General features: G+C 36.4%; 4 protein-coding genes and 1 pseudogene across 5 annotated transcripts; all 5 read left to right on the forward strand.

Moving 5' to 3' along the window:
• The first annotated feature begins 578 nt into the window (after positions 1-578).
• Positions 579-2563, forward strand: LOC111790746 (Putative thiol-disulfide oxidoreductase DCC). Its single transcript, XM_023671778.2, has 5 exons — positions 579-813; positions 1003-1060; positions 1383-1490; positions 2086-2178; positions 2264-2563. Exons 1-5 carry the CDS (start codon positions 627-629, stop codon positions 2343-2345), a joined length of 528 nt encoding a protein of 175 aa, XP_023527546.2. The 5' UTR covers positions 579-626; the 3' UTR covers positions 2346-2563.
• A 748-nt stretch (positions 2564-3311) lies between these two features.
• On the forward strand, positions 3312-5868 carry LOC111790745 (Pentatricopeptide repeat (PPR) superfamily protein). 2 transcript variants are annotated; one of them, XM_023671777.2, is made up of 2 exons: positions 3312-3471; positions 3626-5868. In XM_023671777.2, exon 2 carries the CDS (start codon positions 3658-3660, stop codon positions 5248-5250), a length of 1593 nt encoding a protein of 530 aa, XP_023527545.1. In that variant the 5' UTR covers positions 3312-3471; positions 3626-3657; the 3' UTR covers positions 5251-5868. The 2 variants fall into 2 exon arrangements, with proteins under 2 accessions (XP_023527545.1, XP_023527544.1); XM_023671776.2 differs by having other exon boundaries at positions 3333-3471; positions 3643-5868.
• Positions 5869-7409: 1541 nt separating this feature from the next.
• Positions 7410-11383, forward strand: LOC111789722 (NADH dehydrogenase [ubiquinone] flavoprotein 2, mitochondrial). Its single transcript, XM_023670394.2, has 10 exons — positions 7410-7558; positions 7635-7667; positions 7778-7843; positions 8736-8852; positions 9682-9759; positions 9878-9983; positions 10287-10333; positions 10616-10693; positions 10796-10861; positions 10989-11383. The coding sequence occupies exons 1-10, from the start codon at positions 7502-7504 to the stop codon at positions 11094-11096; spliced, it is 756 nt and encodes a 251-aa protein (XP_023526162.1). The 5' UTR covers positions 7410-7501; the 3' UTR covers positions 11097-11383.
• Positions 11384-12241: 858 nt separating this feature from the next.
• On the forward strand, positions 12242-15062 carry LOC111789605 (uncharacterized). The gene is made up of 6 exons (XM_023670226.2): positions 12242-12678; positions 12774-12898; positions 13021-13117; positions 13928-14037; positions 14153-14227; positions 14796-15062. Exons 1-6 carry the CDS (start codon positions 12609-12611, stop codon positions 14844-14846), a joined length of 528 nt encoding a protein of 175 aa, XP_023525994.1. The 5' UTR covers positions 12242-12608; the 3' UTR covers positions 14847-15062.
• Positions 15063-17377: 2315 nt separating this feature from the next.
• LOC111790978 (triphosphate tunnel metalloenzyme 3 pseudogene) lies at positions 17378-18294 on the forward strand (annotated as a pseudogene).
• The last annotated feature ends 281 nt before the right edge of the window (positions 18295-18575 follow it).

The raw sequence follows: 18575 nt of genomic DNA on the forward strand, positions 1-18575 counted from the left end.
TGTTGTTAGGTTAATTAGGTTATTACGTATGTCTTAATCCATTGTCATCGAACTCTTAAGGAAAATATGGATTTCAAGGAGCATATTCAAACCTAGTATTACAAAAGTACAGTAACTTCGGCTTAGAACAATCAAGTAAGTGATTTTACTGTTAGATATTCATAAATTTGGTTGGATGACTTGTATGTTGTATAAATGACACGTACCCTTGTGACCCTTGAATATGTCACAAAAGTTAAATTTATGTGACATGTTCAAGGGTCACAAACTTCATGTCATATATTTTATATTATGATATGAATATTAGCATTACATGTCACATAGTCACATATTTATTGTGCAAATTATGTCTAGAGACATTTATATATATATATTATATATAAACATAATTTGTTTTTAAAAGGATATATTTTAATGTTTTTTAATAATTAAATCAAACTAAATTAAAATATTATGAAATTACGTTAATACCCCCGAACTAACTATTTATATTCAGGACTTTTCCGTAATTATAACCAATAACAAGGTTAAAAATTAATGTTATCGATTTTCAATTTTATAGTTTCTTTTCTTAATTCCTTTAAATATGTGGAGGAAAAGCCAGTCGTGCATTTCCACCGACTCCAATGGCGCTTCCACTATCCGGCAGAGTTCCGGCACGTTTTGTCCTGCCGTCAATGGCGCACGTTAGACCACGACAGCCAGTGGCTTTTGTCTCTTTATCTTCTGCAACCAATGACGGAACGATAGATTGGGTCGAAGCAACTTCTGACTTCTTCGAGAAAGATACAAGACCAATAATGCTATTTGACGGTACGATATTCATTTAGTGTATCGATTGCTACTATTTTTGAATTCGTTAACCTCTAATTCTTCTCTATGTCATGAAATTTTTGGTTTATTGATATAATTGAATGAAAGTGAAGTAGTTGTGTAGGGTTTTTATGTGTTTTTCGAATTCGCGGTGAAAGTGAAGTATCGATGATTTTATTAATCTCGCAGGTGTGTGCAATTTGTGCAATGGAGGTGTGAGATTTGTTCGTGCTAATGATCGAAACAGGTGTGTCTTCCTGTTCTTTTCATTTTTGATTTCTAAGGAAATTCTTGGAAAGATAATGAAATTTGAAGCTGATTTAGAGGCCCCGTATAGCTCCCCTGTAATATGGTGAAATTGCCGTTGCATCTTCAAGATCCATGGTTTATATGATTTCATACCTTCATAATATTGTTGCCATGATTGAGTTGCAGCCTAAATAGATTTACGATTGTGTGTTTATGTAAATGGGCGATCATTGTTCTTGAGGAGAGGTTAAAATTATTTATAGCTGTACCTTGAAACACTATGCTCCCTGTCTTTGTGGATTTACCATTGACATTGACAGAAGAATACGACTAGAGGCTCTCCAAAGTGAAGCTGGGAAGAAGCTGTTAAGAAGATCAGGAAGAGCACCGGATGATATTTCGAGTGTTGTTCTTGTTGAAAAGGACAGGTATATGCTTGCATCTCGTCATTTTGAAGGTTATGATTGTTGTAAGTTGTCATGAAAATGTATTATTCTAACTCTCGTTTAGTTCATAACCCTTAATGATCATATTCTCATTTTGATACATGAATCATTTATGCCTATATAAAGGGTTGTCTAGGATGGTTGAGATGTATTGAGTTTAATTGAGTTTGAGTGTCATTTTGTATTTGTTGAGTGACATTTGGGAAGAACTTTGTTGAAGGACTTTGTAGGGTGAGAATATGAGATATACACTTTGTAAACATTTTGATTATCGAGATTGGTTGCTACCCGTGGATGTAGGGGAATTTCTTCTCTCCGAACCACGTAAATCTTTGTGTCTCTTTGTTTAATTTCTGTTTGTGACTGTGTGAGTGCGTTTGATCTTGCTTCTGCTTCCGCTACAACAATGATGAGCTATATTTGCCTATCTTATTCATGATAGGGCGTCTCCAATCTTTCTTGAAGACATAAAAGTCATAATCACATGACAATAGATTTCTCTAATGTATTGATTTCCTGTCTTTTCTGGGAAAAATTCTCTCAACTTGGATGATAAATTCTATGTATTGGACTGCAGATCTTATATCAAGTCTGAAGCTGTTCTAAGAATAATGGAACATTTAGAGTTACCCTTTCCTCAGCTTGCACTTTTTCTCAAGTTTGTGCCACTGTAAGTCCTTCCTTACTATCATGTAAAGTTCTTCAAGTTTTGAGCATTATCTTTCAAATTCTGAATATTGATTGTGTTGCTGCAGGTTTGTTAGAAACATTGCCTACGACAATATTGCTGATAATCGCTATACGCTATTTGGGCGCTCGGAGTCGTGTGAAATATAGAATTTAGTCCTATCATTGTAGAATTTGTATAGAATGATACTTGGGATTTGGGAATTAGAAATTAAGATGATCTTTGTTTGGTGAATAATAATTTCAGGAATTGGAGCTGATAAGCGTCGCCTGTCACGGTTATGCTTGAAAGGCGATTGTGACAACAAGCATAATTGACTTGCGTAATATCTCGGTATAAATATTTCTTCCCTTCATTTACCAAAGCACATGCATGGTCTTGGTTGAAAAATTAGCTCTTTCACCAAACTATTGCTAATATATATATATATATATATATATATATATATATATATATGAGGATTGTACTCTCGGTTGCAAATTAATAATTTATTAGATATAAAATTGAAAGTTGAAAGGGTTACTCGAAAAAAAGAAAAAAAAAAACTGCATGAATTTTTTTAAAGTTTTGAGGTCCGGAGATGTTCAATGAATGAAATTGATAATAATTTATTAGATATAAAATTGAAAGTTGAAAGGATTGTCCGAAAAAAGAAAAAAAAACTGAAAAAAGAAAAAAAAAACTGCTAGAATTTTGTTAAAGTTTTGAGCTCTGGAGATATTAAATGAATGGAATTGAGATATAGATGGAATATACTGAAATAGCCATAAGGTATGGAATGGAGCCACAAGTTCCGGGAGTGTTCCGGGAGTTACGAAGGAAACCTCAAACTCATATTGGTCATGGTTAGCAGCTCAGTGGTAAAGCGATTGACGGTTAACCGATTAGTTGTAGGTTTGAATCCTACTTGGGGCTTTGAAGATCAACTGTTAACCGGTTGTAGGTTTGAATCCTACTTGACCGTTAAGTGTAGGTAGCGGGAAATTTTATTAGGTCTTGCACAAAAATTTTAACTATTAAGAAAGTTTTTTTATTTTATTTTTAACTTTTTGATGCACGTGTAAATGCTTAAGGGTAATTTTTTTCCCTTTTAAATAAAATAAAAAAACGTAAAGAAAATAAAAGAAAAATTACAATTTTAAAACCCTAAGGCAGCATCTAAGCGTTCTCGCAAAGCCCACGCCCGCGCGATTCACTAACGGCCACCACACCGCACGCGATTCCCTTCATCATCTCTCCCCTGTCCTCCTTAATCGTTCGCCGCCGCTGTTCATGGTTTGTTTCTTTTTCTTCTTAAATCTCCTGAAATTTGTTTAGTTTCAAATCTTATTTTGGTGTTAAATTGAAATTAGATTTCATAGTCTGTTCCACTGAATTAGATAGAGAATTCTGTTCAACTAATTTCACATTTTATGGTTTATGATCTCAGAAATACCATAATTTCAGGCAAGGAGCTCTGTAATGGCAATCAGAGCATTCTCCTCCAAATTCCAGGTCTCCATTTCACTTTTATGCCCTTTCTTAAGAATCGGTATTTTCGTTCACCAACGCCCATTCAGTTCTCTCGCTACAGCAACAACCGCAGGATTAGACTCACCACTTCCATTTCTCGTCAGTGAGATATCTCGCATCCTCAGCGATCGCAGAAGCCCTCACCATGACTTGGAGTTCGCTCTCTCCTCTTTCTCCTCCAATGTATCGTCCGATCTCGTCGAGCAGGTTCTCAAAAGGTGCAAGAATATCGGATTCTCTGCTCACAGATTCTTCCTCTGGGCTAAAAGAATTCCGGGTTTCGAACCCAGCGCCGATAGCTATCGCATTCTCGTTGACATCTTGGGAAGCAGTGGGCAATTTGCTATTTTGTGGGATTTTCTTATAGAAATAAGGGAGACTCAATGTGCTGTAATCAATCGGGAACTTTTCTGGCTTGTTTTCAGAGCTTATAGTAGAGCTGACTTGCCTGAAGATGCTGTTCGAGCTTTCAATCGAATGGTAGAGTTTGGGATAAGACCTGGAGTTGATGATCTTGATCAGCTCTTGTATGTTCTATGTAAGAGGAAACACGTTGCTCATGCCCAGCAGTTTTTTGATAAAGTTAAGAGTGAGTTCAATCCGAGTGTGAAAACGTATAGCATTTTGACAAGGGGGTGGGGAGATGTGGGTGACTCAGGCAATGCCCAGAAGGTGTTTGATGAAATGCGGGAACGAGGTTGTTTGATAGATGTGCTTGCTTACAATAGTCTCTTGGAAGCTCTGTGCAAAGCTGGGAAAAGGGATGAAGCGCACAAAATGTTTCAAGAAATGGGTTCAAATGGCGTCACCCCGGATGCAGGTACGTATTCGATTTTCATCCGCTCGAGCTGTCAAGAGAACGATTTGCATACGGCTTATAGGGCCTTAGAAAGAATGAAGAAACACAACCTTTTCCCTAATGTGTTTACTTACAACTGGGTCATCAAGAAGCTTTGTAAAGATCAAAAGGTGGAACAAGCCTACGAACTTTTGGATGAAATGATTGAGAGTGGAGTTACGCCAGATACATGGTCCTACAATGTAATCCTAGCATATCATTGTGATCATAACGAAGTCAATGGTGCTCTTAAGTTGATCAAAAGAATGGATAGACACAATTGTGTTCCTGATAGACACACTTACAATATGGCTTTGAAGTTGCTGATAAGAGTGGGAAGATTTGACAGAGCCAATGAAGTGTGGGAGAGTATGGGAGATAGAGGATTTTACCCTTCTGTTTCAACTTATGCTGTCATGATTCATGGCCTCTGCAAGAAAAAATGGAAGTTAGAAGAAGCGTGCAAGTACTTTGAGATGATGATTGACGAGGGAATACCTCCATATATTGCTACTGTGGAGTTGTTGAAGAATCGGCTTCTGGGGATAGGCTTAAAGGATCAGGTCGAGATACTCGGTGATAAGATGAGACGGAGCACTTCTTGCTCCATACAAGAGCTGGCTAACGCGATGAGTGGCCGCAAATATCATGAGGTTCATACCATGTCGTCTAAGAGTGAAGACACAGAGCTTGAAAGTGACTGAAGAAAGAAGAAATGATTTTGGTGGAGGAAGTAATTGTTTGGTGAGTTGAGTATTGCCGGTACTGTTCTGTTCTTCATCTGAAAAAATGTGTATAACATGCAACAAAATGGTTTTGGGGGCTGCAAGTTTGCAACTGTGCCCAATCTAATTGAACTTTCTGACGATGAAAGTTCCAGAAAGTCCAACATCGACTAATTTAGAGAATGATCATGGGTTTATAATAAAGGAATACTCGAATGAGGCATTTTGAAAAAGTACACAGCAATGCCCTGAGAGCTTGTGCCCAAAGTGGACAATATCATACTATTGTGGAGAGTCCCGTTCGTGTTCGTCTAGCAGAAACTACAATCAAACGGTGGACCAAAATCAGGAAATCACGAGCGCTGTACTTCTGCTGTGAGATCAATATTCTGAGGGCAAAGTTGCTCGACTGTAAAGGAGAGAGGCGAAGGCGAAGCTGCCCGACTGAGGAAAAAAAAAAAAAAAAAAAAACTACCAACTTCTCATGGTAGGGACTGCCAATTGCTTTGCTTGGCAGATGTTTTTTTTTTCCCTTCAAAATCTATCTATGATAACAAGCAATTGTAGGAAATATATATTTTAGTCATTTCAATTCAATTAAGTTTGGAAGTAAATTCATAGCAAATATGTAGTAACGACTAAACCGTTGATATCAAAACTCGAGGTTATAGGAGGTTATAAGCTCTATAGATTTGCTTACGTTGTAAGCCGTAAGTGTCCTAATGACCAAACAATAACCATCTTGTCAGCTATGTCATTGTTTCAAAATGTTTAGTTTAAAAACTCTTACAAAATGTTTGGTTGTCCCGGATAATAAGTGAATTTCATTTCGTAAGACTATGTTCTCAACTCGTTATTTCAAAATATTTGGCATATTGAATCAGAAGTTAACTCACTCAAAACTAAAACTAATTTATAATATCATCTTATGAAATATTAATTTTTTAAATTTATAAATTTATAAATATAAATTAAATATTTTGTAGTTCAGTTCTATACGAACTCATTATATAGGACACTCTAACTCACATGTTTCCACATCAACGATTTGAATCAAATCATAACTACATGAATAATGTTATCATTTATAACAATTACAAGGCTAACTATATGAATAATGTTTTCCGGATAAAACATTATTAACCGAACATAATCTTTCCATATATCAATAACATTTGGTGAAAAATTACAACAATAACCTTAGATTTTTCATAGAATGGATATGGTTAATTGGTACTAAAATAATCAAAATCATTATAAAGATTAAACAATTAAGAATGAGACTTTATGACACAAATTTCAACACATGCAAACACAACAATTTCACCCTACCAACCCGTAAGTATGTCAACGGTGGTTCACTTCCAGTTTCAAATTCAAATTGATGCTATTGAAATCAGCCTAGCCGATCGTTTCTATGTTCAACTCAATCAGATTTCAATTGCATCAATGATATTTCATTCATTCAGAAACAAAGCTTAAAGCCTGTTCATTGAGTCATCAACGATGCTTAATATTATTTATCGTCTAAAAATGGTAGCTATATTGATCTTAAATAGGTCATAAATGATTTCAAGATGGTTTAAGTGGTTGAAACGAGCCAAGTATCACGATCATGCTCGTCCAAGGCGTGTTGCCCATGGCCGCATGCCCATGACATGCCCAACCCTTTATGTCTTTTCATATTCTAGTGTTTTACTTTTGTATTTTTTAGGAAGTATGACGTTTCAGAAATATCATGTCTAGACTTGTCAGACATGAAATGCCTTAGAATGTACTATAGGGGATACGACTAGTTGTCAACTTCTCCCTACCCAAGGTTATATATTGTGAGCCGTTGTTATTTCTCTCTTGCTTGCTTATATAATGTCTCTTTCAAAAATCTCTCTTGCGAAAATCTCTCTCTGCCCTCGTTTTCTAAAACCTTCCCTTAAAATCGAGGCCAGAGGCTCGAGCATATGTCGCTTGGCCGTAGGCGACCCAAGAACGAATTGGCTTAGCTCACTTGTAATTGGAAAGTGAGTGTAGCACAATAGCAAGTTCCTTGCCATCAAAAGTGTGATTGTGACACCAAGTAGACCTATTAGAGATCTATTTTTAAATTATTATTATTTTTATTTTTATTTGACTAATACTATTTTAGTGCAAATTCTCATATACATATGGAGTCTGAGTTTGAATCGAGCTCCATTTCCAGGCCCTAAATCCATCTCTCTCGTTCTCACCCAAAATGCTACCTCGCCTGGCTGCCAATCGTCTAGCCGGAATCCGTCAAAGTTTCCGTCAGGTTTTATCTCACTTTCTCTTTCACTCTCTTCCATTCCCCGATTGCCTTCCCTAATTTGAGTTTTTGTCTGCTGCAGACTTCGCGATGCTTCTCAACTGCCCTTAACTATGTGAGTTCATGACTGTTGTGCTTTGTTTTCTTGATTTCTTCGCTGTGTTGTGTGAATTGAGTGAAATGTACAATTTTTGTGTTGAGATAATGAATTTTAACGTGTTGCAGCATATAGATACGCCGGATAACAATTCCGATCTTCCCTGGGAATTCTCCGAGACGAACAAAAACAAGGTTGGTGTTTTGAATGCTCTCGGAATTTGAGGATTTCTGGCGTTTTTGTTCCAAGACGGGAATGTTTTAACCTTTATTGATCTAGGAAATCTGGATGCCTTCTAGATCGATATTCTTCTGTATTTGGCTTGTCTTTTGACAAATTTTTTTATAAAAAAAGATAGAGGATTATTCTGCTAATTTGATTGAACAACCGGAAAGGATGTAGGAGACTTGCTACGATATGTTGTTTATAGCCATGTTTTGCTTCGAGCCCATCAATTTTATGGCACATCCTCTTATCTAAACAAGAAAGGAAAGAGCAATGCAAGTGTGAGACCAATGTATGTAACTAGGATGATGCAATGGATACCTCCGCATATCTTTTTGGGATCTTTGATGGTTAGAATGTTGCTGTGGAGGATTTAACCAAAATAATAGACAATAGACATGATTCCACAAAAGGATTGATAGATAGTGCTTAAAAGTCTTCTTTCCCCACCCGGACATGAAACCGCAATATCCTATCATCGTGGGTTCTGTATTTGATGATTGATACAATGAAGTAGTGTCTGCATCGTTGTTTTCATCACATGCTGTGCTTTTAGAAACTGATTCTAGAAAACCTTATTATCACAAAAATGTGATGAAGATTTAAAATCATCTTTGACATTGTGTCATGGACAGAAGCTTAACTCTCTTTTTTGTTTGTAAAGAGAGATTTTCTAGTGGGCTTAATATTCATTGGGACGTTTCTATACTGGGTTTTACAACCATTCCTACTGATTTTTGCTTGATTTTTTATTTTTAGTTTTATGGTTTAATATTGTTGTACAGAATAGGGATAGATGTTCGCTTTAACTTCATATCATCAAAGAAATTATATGGTTTAGTTTACCGTATTCATGTGCAGGTTGCAGAGATATTATCCCACTACCCCTCCAACTATAAACAATCTGCTGTCATTCCTTTGTTAGATCTTGCACAACAGCAGCATGGAGGATGGCTTCCTGTTTCTGCAATGAATGCAGTATGTTGGCCTATACTTTGAAGTTTCTCTTTAATTTGACGTCGTGTCAGTAATTTGGAGCATTCCCAAAAATGAATGAATGCTTTAATATTGATAGAGGAAAATGCAGGAGAAAACCTTTTGATATTAAAATTACTATTGCACTCAAACAATACAGAAAAAGTCCAATATATAGACAGGAACTTGGTAGAAAACTCCTGCTGCTACAGAAAACATGAAAACAGAGGAACCTTTTGTCTTGCTGCACACAAATAGTCGTGTTGTGCATAGCATCCAAAAGTTATCTTGAATATAGCTCCCAGTCCCAAGGAACCTTTTGTCTCCCCAGGTTTTGTTCAGCTTCTGTTGAAATAACAACTACCTTTTAGGTCAAGGATATAAAGGCATCCCAGATCTTAATTATAAATTAGAAAAAGATATCCCTGAGCTTGGCTAATTTGAACTACTTTTCCCAACTTCACCCTTTGGAACAAGACAAGCGCATCTCAAAATTGGGAGCGTCTTCAAAAGAAAATAATCTAAAAAACTAAATAAGGCGATTTTTTACTGAGGAAATTCATGCTCTCCAAATTCTTAAATTATACAATTGCTTCTTTTTCTATATTTAAATTTGTCATGTACAGCTATTTACAATTCATTTGCTTTCCATTATTTGGGAGACTCGTAATAAGACGAAGCCTCTTCAAATCTATTTGTTCTTAATCACAAAGGAATGCACTTTCGGTTGGTTGGAAGTTTATTGTATTAATAGGAAACTTATTTAAGTCTTTGGTTATGATGAATGTTATGTTCATATTTCATTGTAAAGGTACTTTTATGATTGACTCAGGTAGCTAAGGTTGTAGAGGTTGCTCCCGTCCGTGTATATGAAGTTGCAACATTTTATTCAATGTTTAATCGAGCAAAGGTGAGAGAATAAAATAAGTCTATATTGTTTCTTCATTTATATTTGGATTTCTAGTATATAAATTTAAAAATTGTGTGGCTACCAACAAACCTGCTGAACTTCATCAATTGATTTTCAGGTAGGCAAGTACCACTTATTAGTTTGTGGCACTACTCCATGTATGATTCGTGGCTCTCGGGAAATAGAAGAGGCTTTACTGAAGCACTTGGGAGTGAAGCGCAACGGTGAGTGTTATGTAGCTGTTTGCTCATGAAAGGCCATGGTAGAATTCATAATTATTGCAAGCGATTAGAAGTCTAGAGTTGAACTTAATCAACTTATTACTGTTCAGCTGGTCCCTATATGTTCAAAATATTTGATCCACATGAACATCAATCCAAATTTTTACAACAAAGCTTTTAGAATAATAATCACGACTATGTTGTTGATACAAAGTTATTTACTTTTTCTTATTTTGCAATTTATACATTAAAACCTCGAAGGTATATAGATCTGAAGATAGCCCATAATATGTTTGTGATGTGCAGAAGTAACAAAGGATGGTCTGTTCTCTGTTGGAGAAATGGAATGCATGGTGCGATTACTCTTTTCTCTTATTCTATTTCCTTGGCATCATCCCCGACCTTCTTATATACTTTTCTAATGAATAACCAAATTTTCATTGAGAAAAAATGAAAGAAAACGAGGTCATACAAAAAGAAAGCCCACAAATGGTGGAGACAAACTACCAAGAGGGCCGATTATTAGTACTTCAGCTTGATTTGTCTTTTGGCCTGTTTGTTTTTGGTATTTATGTCTGGCAATGTGTTGAGTTATCTACGTTAATGATGATCTGCTATCTGCTTATTTTCTGTAGGGATGTTGTGTTAATGCTCCAATGATCACAGTCGCCGATTACTCGAACGGATCTGAAGGATACACATACAATTACTATGTGGGTGCAGCATAATATTTTCATTTATCCAACGCAAAATAGACTCATTGTGCTGAAATCACAAGTATTATCTTGAATTCATGTGTTTTTCTTCATTTTCAGGAAGATGTCACTCCTAAACGGGTCGTTGAGATAGTGGAGATGTTGAGAAGAGGGGAGAAACCACCGGTAAGGAAATTAACTAGCTAGCCTAGCTGATGTCGATGTCGAAATGTCGAGTTCCCTTTCTAGTTATCAGATTTCCTTCATGATGTCTTGCATGATCTAATATGTAACATCCATACCCCATATTCAGCACGGAACACAAAACCCAGGACGCATACGTTGTGGACCAGAAGGAGGAAACACGACTTTGTTAAGCGACCCAAAACCGCCTCCGTGCCGGGATCTTGATGCTTGCTGAAAAGCCTCTATTTATTTCATCCAATAATATGCAAATCTGGGATGTTTTCAATCAATCAAGCTGCCATAGATTGTTGGTTTGATTAATAGCTATTTTGTCAAATCTCATCCACCTTCCAGAAAGGAAAAGTTCATATTTTCTACCACCAGAATGGATTCCGGTGGACTTTTCAATAACACGCAACGGTTTCATGTCCTGTTGTCCAAGCTATGCATGCTTCATTTTTTGGAATATTGTATAAACTACAGACGACTTCAGCTGTTTTTATGCATATCAAATTTAGATAATTCTCTAGAAATATAGGTAAAAATGTTTAACTATGATTCTATAAGTTTAAATTTAAATATTAGTCCAAACATATATATTAACTATGGTTAGGATCACTCTCATTCAGATATGGTTGCATTTACATATGTCCACCAACTTCCACATTGGCCATCTCTAAACCACATCCTATTGAAAGAGATTTCGCTATTTTGTATTCAAATTCGTGAAGGCCTCTTTCAATATTTTGTAACATCGCATGACCCGAATTTGGACCATGATTTAGAATTTAGATTGGGCACCTAGTCCAAATCGGTCATGAGTGTTACAGTGTTACAAATGGTATCTCCAAGGAGGTGTTACAAATGGTATCTTCAAGGAGGTGTAGTGTTGAGATATAATATTTGGAGAATATATTATTTATGGAATATATCTTAGATATTATATCTTAATATTTTTTCTTTTATGATTTGATTTATAGTATATTTTATTTTATTCTCACTATTTAATTAGTTTATATTTTCTTAGTGACAGGTATTAATTGCTAATTTGTATCTTATTTAAAGCTTATGAATATTAATGAGAACACACACCTTCTATCCTATTTCTATTTCTCGTTCTTAACATGTAGTCTCGAGAAGAACAATGTCCGAGTAAAAGAAAGAATACATGAATTAATTGATATTACATTTGGGTTTAGGGGTGATTTTGTGAGTGGTATTTTTGTTTTGTTTATAATTTTTGTTATTGTGTTTTGTTTGTGATTTGAGTTCCCATCTCTTTCTTTGCAAAATAAAATAAAATAAAATAAAATAAATAAACACTTTGAAGACATTTATAACAATTTCAATAAATACTAAACATGTTTTTAAAAAATTAATTATAATACTTTCAGAATAATTTCTGAACATGTCCTGAAATCGAACAAAAGCAGCCGAATTCGGAGTTCTCCGCCCCAGATCGGCCACTACTCGGATCCTTTTACCATTTCTGATCACTTTCTGTTTGGGTTCGTGGAAAATTTTCTGATCAATCAACGAATTACTCCACAGAATTCAATAAGTTCGTTCTCTGAAGTTTGACGAGTTTCTGATCCTCGGTGATTTCCACAGTTGTTTTGATTTCGCCTCTTTCTGTAGCAAATTCTAGGCAATCTTCCTCCGTACAAATTGCCTACATTTTGCTACTTCTTCCTCGAGGTGAGAACGTAGATTTTGATTTGCGTTCATTGAATCTCAGCGACGAACAATGGGAAATTCCTCCTCGATGCTCACTCAATATGATATTGAAGAAGTTCAACAGCACTGCGATAATCTGTGTGAGTGTTTTCGATTTCTGTTCTTTGTTCTTTCTTTGGATACTCTACGCTTCTAATTTTTCTCGGTTCTCGTTCATTTTGGGTCTGCAATTCAGTTACGCAACAAGAAATAGTGTCACTGTATCAGAGATTTTGTCAACTCGATCGAAACTCAAAGGGATACATCTTGTCCGACGAGTTCTTATCAGTCCCAGAATTCGCTATGAATCCTCTTTCTCAGGTTATTTGAACGATGTCTATGATTAATTTCTTGAAATAGTTAGATTCTGAGCCTGAGTTTGCGAAGTTCGTGTACTAAAATTGGTGAATGATAGTTTATCCTTTTCTTTTGGTATTCCCCAGAGGGTGCTGAAGATGGTTGATGGTTTGAACTTCAAAGATTTCGTGGCATTTTTGTCTGCATTTAGTGCTAAAGCTAGCATCCAACGTAAAATTGAATGTACGTATAAAATGCAGTCTTCCAATTGTTTAGATCCTGTCTGATAACACTCGACATTGGCTTGTTTGATAGTGTTCTCTTGTAATTCAAAAGTCATTTTCAAAGTTTGGAGCAGAATTTTGGTTTATATTTCCGACTTTCCATACTTGATTGTACACCCTTTATCACATGATTTAGACATTCTAATATTTAAACAGAATGTTTAAGATCATTTTTTCCCCTTTTGCACTTCTGTCAAAACAATGCTAGTATTCTTATGTTTTCGATTCGATGGTGTTAGGAATTGGGAAATAACTATCCAATTTGATTGTAGTGTTCTTCCAGAAGTATGAAACAGTGAGAAAAAGTTGTCAAATGGGATTCTATTGAGGAGTTTTCAAATTCAACGTATTGTAATTGACTCATTAGGGCCTAGGAAGATAGAGTAACGTAGTGAATTTGGTTTTTTTTCTTAGTTAATGTACGGTTTTTGATCCTAAAAGTTATGTGCATGATTTTGAGTAGCCATTTTGATATTTTCTTGGATAGTGTAAGAGTATTGGGTCAAAGTGTATATCTTCGAACTTTTTGATCAATTAGGTGCGGGAAGGTATTTCACCAAGTTGGACTATAAACTTCTCTCTTAAATAGCATTCTTTCTTTCTAGTGGAGGGGGGCTGCCTTTAGTAGTTATATCTCCTTCAGGGCACTCTTTCATTGTTTTTTTCTTTTCTTGTTCTTTATTACAGCCACTAACATTATACTCTTTTAACGTATTACAAATTTGAGTAGCTAAAATCTTTTCTTTATAATTTGTTCTTGTTTCACTAGTTATGTTCAAAGTGTACGATGTGGACTTTAATGGGAAGGTGTCTTTCAATGACATAATAGAAGTGCTACAGGATTTGTCTGGTCCCTTCATGTCTGATGACCAAAGAAAGGTACTCAAGACGCTGCACTAAATCTTAGGAGGCACTCACTGGGAGATTTGTATATATTTTCCATAGCTCATGATATGGCATGTTCTAAAGTTTTGCCCTTTTATCTCTTCTGCAGCAAGTCTTGAGCCAACTTCTGGAGGAAGCAGGTTACTCAAAGGAATCCCAGTTAACTCAGGAGGATTTCGTTATGGTTTGTTCTTACTAGCATAAATCTCACTGTGTTTCATTTGGACCAACGAGGCATAGTGACATGCTTATCTGACACTATACAAACACAAAAATAATTGATACTTATTTGAAACTTGGATTAATCAAATTGAAAAAATGTGTACATAAATCGCCTAAAATTAACCAAATATCACCACAAAGATAAAGTAGCTGAAATGTCGAGGAAACACATGAATAGTAATTAACATTCACAATCATATTTGAAGTCTTATTATCAATAACAGTAGCTCGTTGCTGAAGTTTAGTCCTTTCAAATCTAAACTTGCTGATTCTTCAGCATCTGAACAAACACGTTCCACCTAATCATGGTCGAGTTGCTTCTTTTCTACACTTTAGAAGAACTACTTCATTGTTCACCACATGGTCTCTAACTCTATGTCAACTATTCCATGAATTTTGAGATCCCGTATAAACTATTATTGTACGGCCTTCTGTCATCTGAACTTGCTGAGAATCATTCATAATTTGCTTGATTCATATATTTCTTGTGCTGCAATATATATGTTATATGTATTTTTGTTCTTTTGCAGATTCTTGGCAATTCTGGCCTGAAAATGGAGGTTGAGGTGCCTGTCGATTAAGATGGTGAAGTTTGGAAACGATAGATTACTAGCTGAAGCATCATATGTCAATGTCTTTCTCAAGCAATGTTCATTGTCGATGGACAACTTCAATTCCTCAAACATGTTCATTTATGCAATTATTTACTCAACTTAAGCCTGTGGCTCGTCTTTTTGTAGACAGATATTGATCTCAAAGATTACGAACTATCTTAATGAAAATCTCCCTAAAACCAATTATTTCTTGTCAAATTTGCATCAACTACCGTCTCTAACTTCGACTGATCTCAGAAGATCGAGCGATTGAGACATGATAAGTAGGAGAAATCTATTATCATAAACTGAGGGAATCTGATTAGCCATTTAGATTGTCTTAGATGTATGTATGTATGTATGAGGATCATCTGAATTGGTTCTGGGTATTCATTATACAATATACTTCCTAAGACCATCATATTTGGCTTATATGGTGAAGATAAGGTTGATGGTTTTAATATGCTGCAGGGTTTTGATGACGCCAAAGCTTCTGTAGAAATGGAGCCAAAACCTGCCAGCGTGTAGCGACAATCCTCCAAAAGCCGCCATTAGAGACGCATGGTATCCACCGACTTACCATCTTCATCCCGATGACAGGTTTTACTCTAAACGCTTCATCTTGAGAAATGTGCAGCAAATTTTGGTATGTTCTCTTGAGTCTATTTCTTGTATCATTGAAGCTTGGTTACTTGCCACTGCAACCCTCTCAGATAAGCAACATTCATTCACATGTCACAATCATGTCTCCTACCCAACCGCTTCATTTTTTTCCTTTTTTCTTTTTTTTCTTTTCCTCCCTTAATCTCTCGTTTGTTGAGAACATGAAAAGTATAAAGCTTTTCGACGTGTTTTATTTTTCCAATACTGTTGAAGCTAAACTTTATTATCATCCACTTCACATTCTCCATAGGCACTGTTTCCCAAGGACAACCTCCTCTCCCTCCCTCTCTCTCTCTCTCTCTCTCTCTCTCTCTCTCTCTCTCCCCGAAGCCCAAGTAAGAAAAAGTCTTCTTGTGTTCCACCTTCACACCACAACCGAGAGAGCTTACGAACTGGCCTCAGAAATTGGTGAAGCTGACTGTTTTCTAAGGCAGCTACAATGGCAGAACACCAAAAACGCCCTGTTGGGCATGGATTGGAAGTAGTAGATGATTCACGCCATGAGAAGGCTTTATTAAGAGCATTTGATCAAAATGGGGTTTCGAGAAACTCATCAAAAGACGGTCCCAGTTGGAGAGTTGAACCTTGTGAAGTTGAGAAGATCAGTAGAAGACTGAGCCTTCTTGAAGAAGATACTAGAGCTATGAAGAAAGCTTTGTTTGAGAGTTTGGAGGAAAGAAGAAATCTGGTGTATGAGATAAACCAGCAATTTCAGAGCATAAGCAAACACCATCAACTCTGTAACGAGGTAGCTGAAGATCATGATGAGACACTCCAACTCCCTGAGGTAAAATGCTTTGAATCTTCTGATATACTTCAAATCTCTTGAATTCATACTTCGAATGGAATATAGAATATAGATTGTCTGAACATTGTTTGCAGAACAAAGAGAGCTTGTTTTTGTTTTGTTTTACATGAATTCCATAGCCTCGCTGTGGATGAAAGAATAGGATTAGGAACTGAAATTCATAGATACACATTAAGGTTTGCATCATTTTGTTTCATTACTTACTTAAAGCCCTCAGCTCCTATATGACTGATCGATCTTATGTGGTATGGTGGAGAAAACAGGAATGGAGAAGTGGTGTTGGCCTATCACAAATCTTTCACCACCAACCAAATATATCTCTCGTCTTCAAACATTTCAAACCAAATTTGTTGGCATTCACTGATTATCTTCCAACAGAAAAATGATCTATTTGGAGAGACTCGAAGAATGTAAGTATTCCGAGTTCGTCTTTTAACCAATTGAGCTATATTTAGGCTGGCTATTACAGTGAAATGAATTCATCTTCATCTTTGATGTAATTTTTCATCTTCATCTTTGATGTAATTTTACGGCACGTGATCTTTAAAAATTCTAATTCTGATTCGAGAACTTTTAGTTTTAGTTTTTTTTTTTTTTTTTTTTTTTGTTTATAACTTAACTTTAATCCTTCGACTTTTAATAACAATTGCTTGATTATAAAGAATTTAAACGAGAAAGGCATGCACACCCGCCTACCTGATGGCCCTAACTAAACTCAAATTTGGGTTCTTTTCGATTAATAAATTGATGTGCCAAGAACATCGAATAAATCTTTGTTACATCCAAACCTATAAGTTACGATATAGCATCTGTTAAGTTCCCAATAATTTTTTTAAAAAAATAACTTGAGGATACTTTTAAAAATATTTAATAGAAATGTTTGTTACTCTCAATATTATTATTTTTTTTTTTTTTAAAAGGGCTATTTAATTTAATTTAATTTTTTTAAAAAAATAATAATAAAATGATTTTTGAGTGGGAAATCCAAAAGAAGAGTTTAGGAAGCAAAGAGGATGATGATATGATCGGAAGTGGTTCAAATTGAAAGCCTAATCCAATTATTTTCTCCGCCCAAAACCTCTTAACAATGAGTCTCCGATTGATTCCGAATTCCGGCCACTCCTTCCATCTCCGCCGCCCCACATTCCTCCGCTTCAACAACCATCGCCTGAGAGTTTTCTCACCGCCCAAACACAATCCCTCTCTTTCACTCCGCGCAGAATCCAGCGCCAGAGAGCGTTTCTCCAACCTAAATGAACCACCAATGGAGGTCGAAGTAAAGCTCCGCCTTCCAGATTCTTCATCTCACCAGAAACTCTCCGATCTTCTCTCTCCTCACCACATCAAGACGCACAATCAACAGAACATCTTCTTCGACGGCGCCAACGCCGAGCTCTCCTCCAGCCTCGCCGTTCTCCGCATCCGATTCTACGATGATGACAGCCACTGCATCCTCTCTCTCAAAGCGAAACCTGTAATCTCCGGCGGAATCAGCCGCATCGAAGAACATGAAGAACCGCTGGAGCCGTCGATCGGCCGCGCCTGCGTGGAGGAACCAAATCGTATGCAGTTGATGGAATGGTCGAAGATTTTGGAGAGAGTGAAAAAGGAGTACGGGATTGGGAGAGAGGGATTCGTGTGCTTGGGAGGATTCAGGAACGTGAGAAGAGTTTATGAATGGAAGGGATTGAAATTGGAATTGGATGAAACTATTTTCGATTTCGGAAGGAATTATGAGATGGAATGCGAGAGTGAGGAACCGGAACGAGTTATGGATTTGTTGGAAGGGTTTTTGAAGGAGAACGGGATCGATTATTCGTATTCGGAGGCTTCCAAGTTCGCAATTTTTCGATCCGGGAAGTTGCCAACCTTCTGAAACTTTTCTGTTTCCATTTGTTTGGTTTCTTTTCCCACATAATCAAGTTGTACTTTTTCAATCAAAACATGATTAACCATCGCCCGACACCGACACGTTCACGATAAGTCTTCAACAAACTCAAACTTCATTTTTATTTTTCGCCCACTTTTGCAACTTGATCAAATGTTCGGCCACATGCCATCCATACATGCAAGTTTGCTCGCTACGTTCTAGCTAATTTACCTCTATTCTATGCCAAATCATGTAGCTCACTCGAGCCAAAGTCCTTCGAATGTAATATCATACTATCATCCCATCATTGTGATTCTCAACAATACTATTACACCTCTCTATTACACCTCTCGATGATCGATCACCTACCTTTTGA

This window comes from Cucurbita pepo, chromosome 3 (genome assembly GCF_057944985.1).
Source record: "Cucurbita pepo subsp. pepo isolate OVF chromosome 3, ASM5794498v1, whole genome shotgun sequence".
Taxonomy (NCBI): domain Eukaryota; kingdom Viridiplantae; phylum Streptophyta; class Magnoliopsida; order Cucurbitales; family Cucurbitaceae; genus Cucurbita; species Cucurbita pepo.

Excerpts from the sequence above, each read along its gene's own strand:
- LOC111789722 (XM_023670394.2), top strand. The coding sequence starts at position 7,502 with ATGCTACCTCGCCTGGCTGCCAATCGTCTAGCCGGAATCCGTCAAAGT. Across the intron at positions 10,334-10,615 it reads TTGGAGAAATGGAATGCATG|GGATGTTGTGTTAATGCTCC; the intron begins GTGCGATTACTC and ends TATTTTCTGTAG. Across the intron at positions 10,694-10,795 it reads GATACACATACAATTACTAT|GAAGATGTCACTCCTAAACG; the intron begins GTGGGTGCAGCA and ends CTTCATTTTCAG.
- LOC111790746 (XM_023671778.2), top strand. The coding sequence starts at position 627 with ATGGCGCTTCCACTATCCGGCAGAGTTCCGGCACGTTTTGTCCTGCCG. Across the intron at positions 814-1,002 it reads ACCAATAATGCTATTTGACG|GTGTGTGCAATTTGTGCAAT; the intron begins GTACGATATTCA and ends TTAATCTCGCAG. Across the intron at positions 1,061-1,382 it reads CGTGCTAATGATCGAAACAG|AAGAATACGACTAGAGGCTC; the intron begins GTGTGTCTTCCT and ends TGACATTGACAG.
- LOC111789605 (XM_023670226.2), top strand. The coding sequence starts at position 12,609 with ATGGGAAATTCCTCCTCGATGCTCACTCAATATGATATTGAAGAAGTT. Across the intron at positions 12,899-13,020 it reads CTATGAATCCTCTTTCTCAG|AGGGTGCTGAAGATGGTTGA; the intron begins GTTATTTGAACG and ends GGTATTCCCCAG. Across the intron at positions 14,038-14,152 it reads TGTCTGATGACCAAAGAAAG|CAAGTCTTGAGCCAACTTCT; the intron begins GTACTCAAGACG and ends TCTCTTCTGCAG.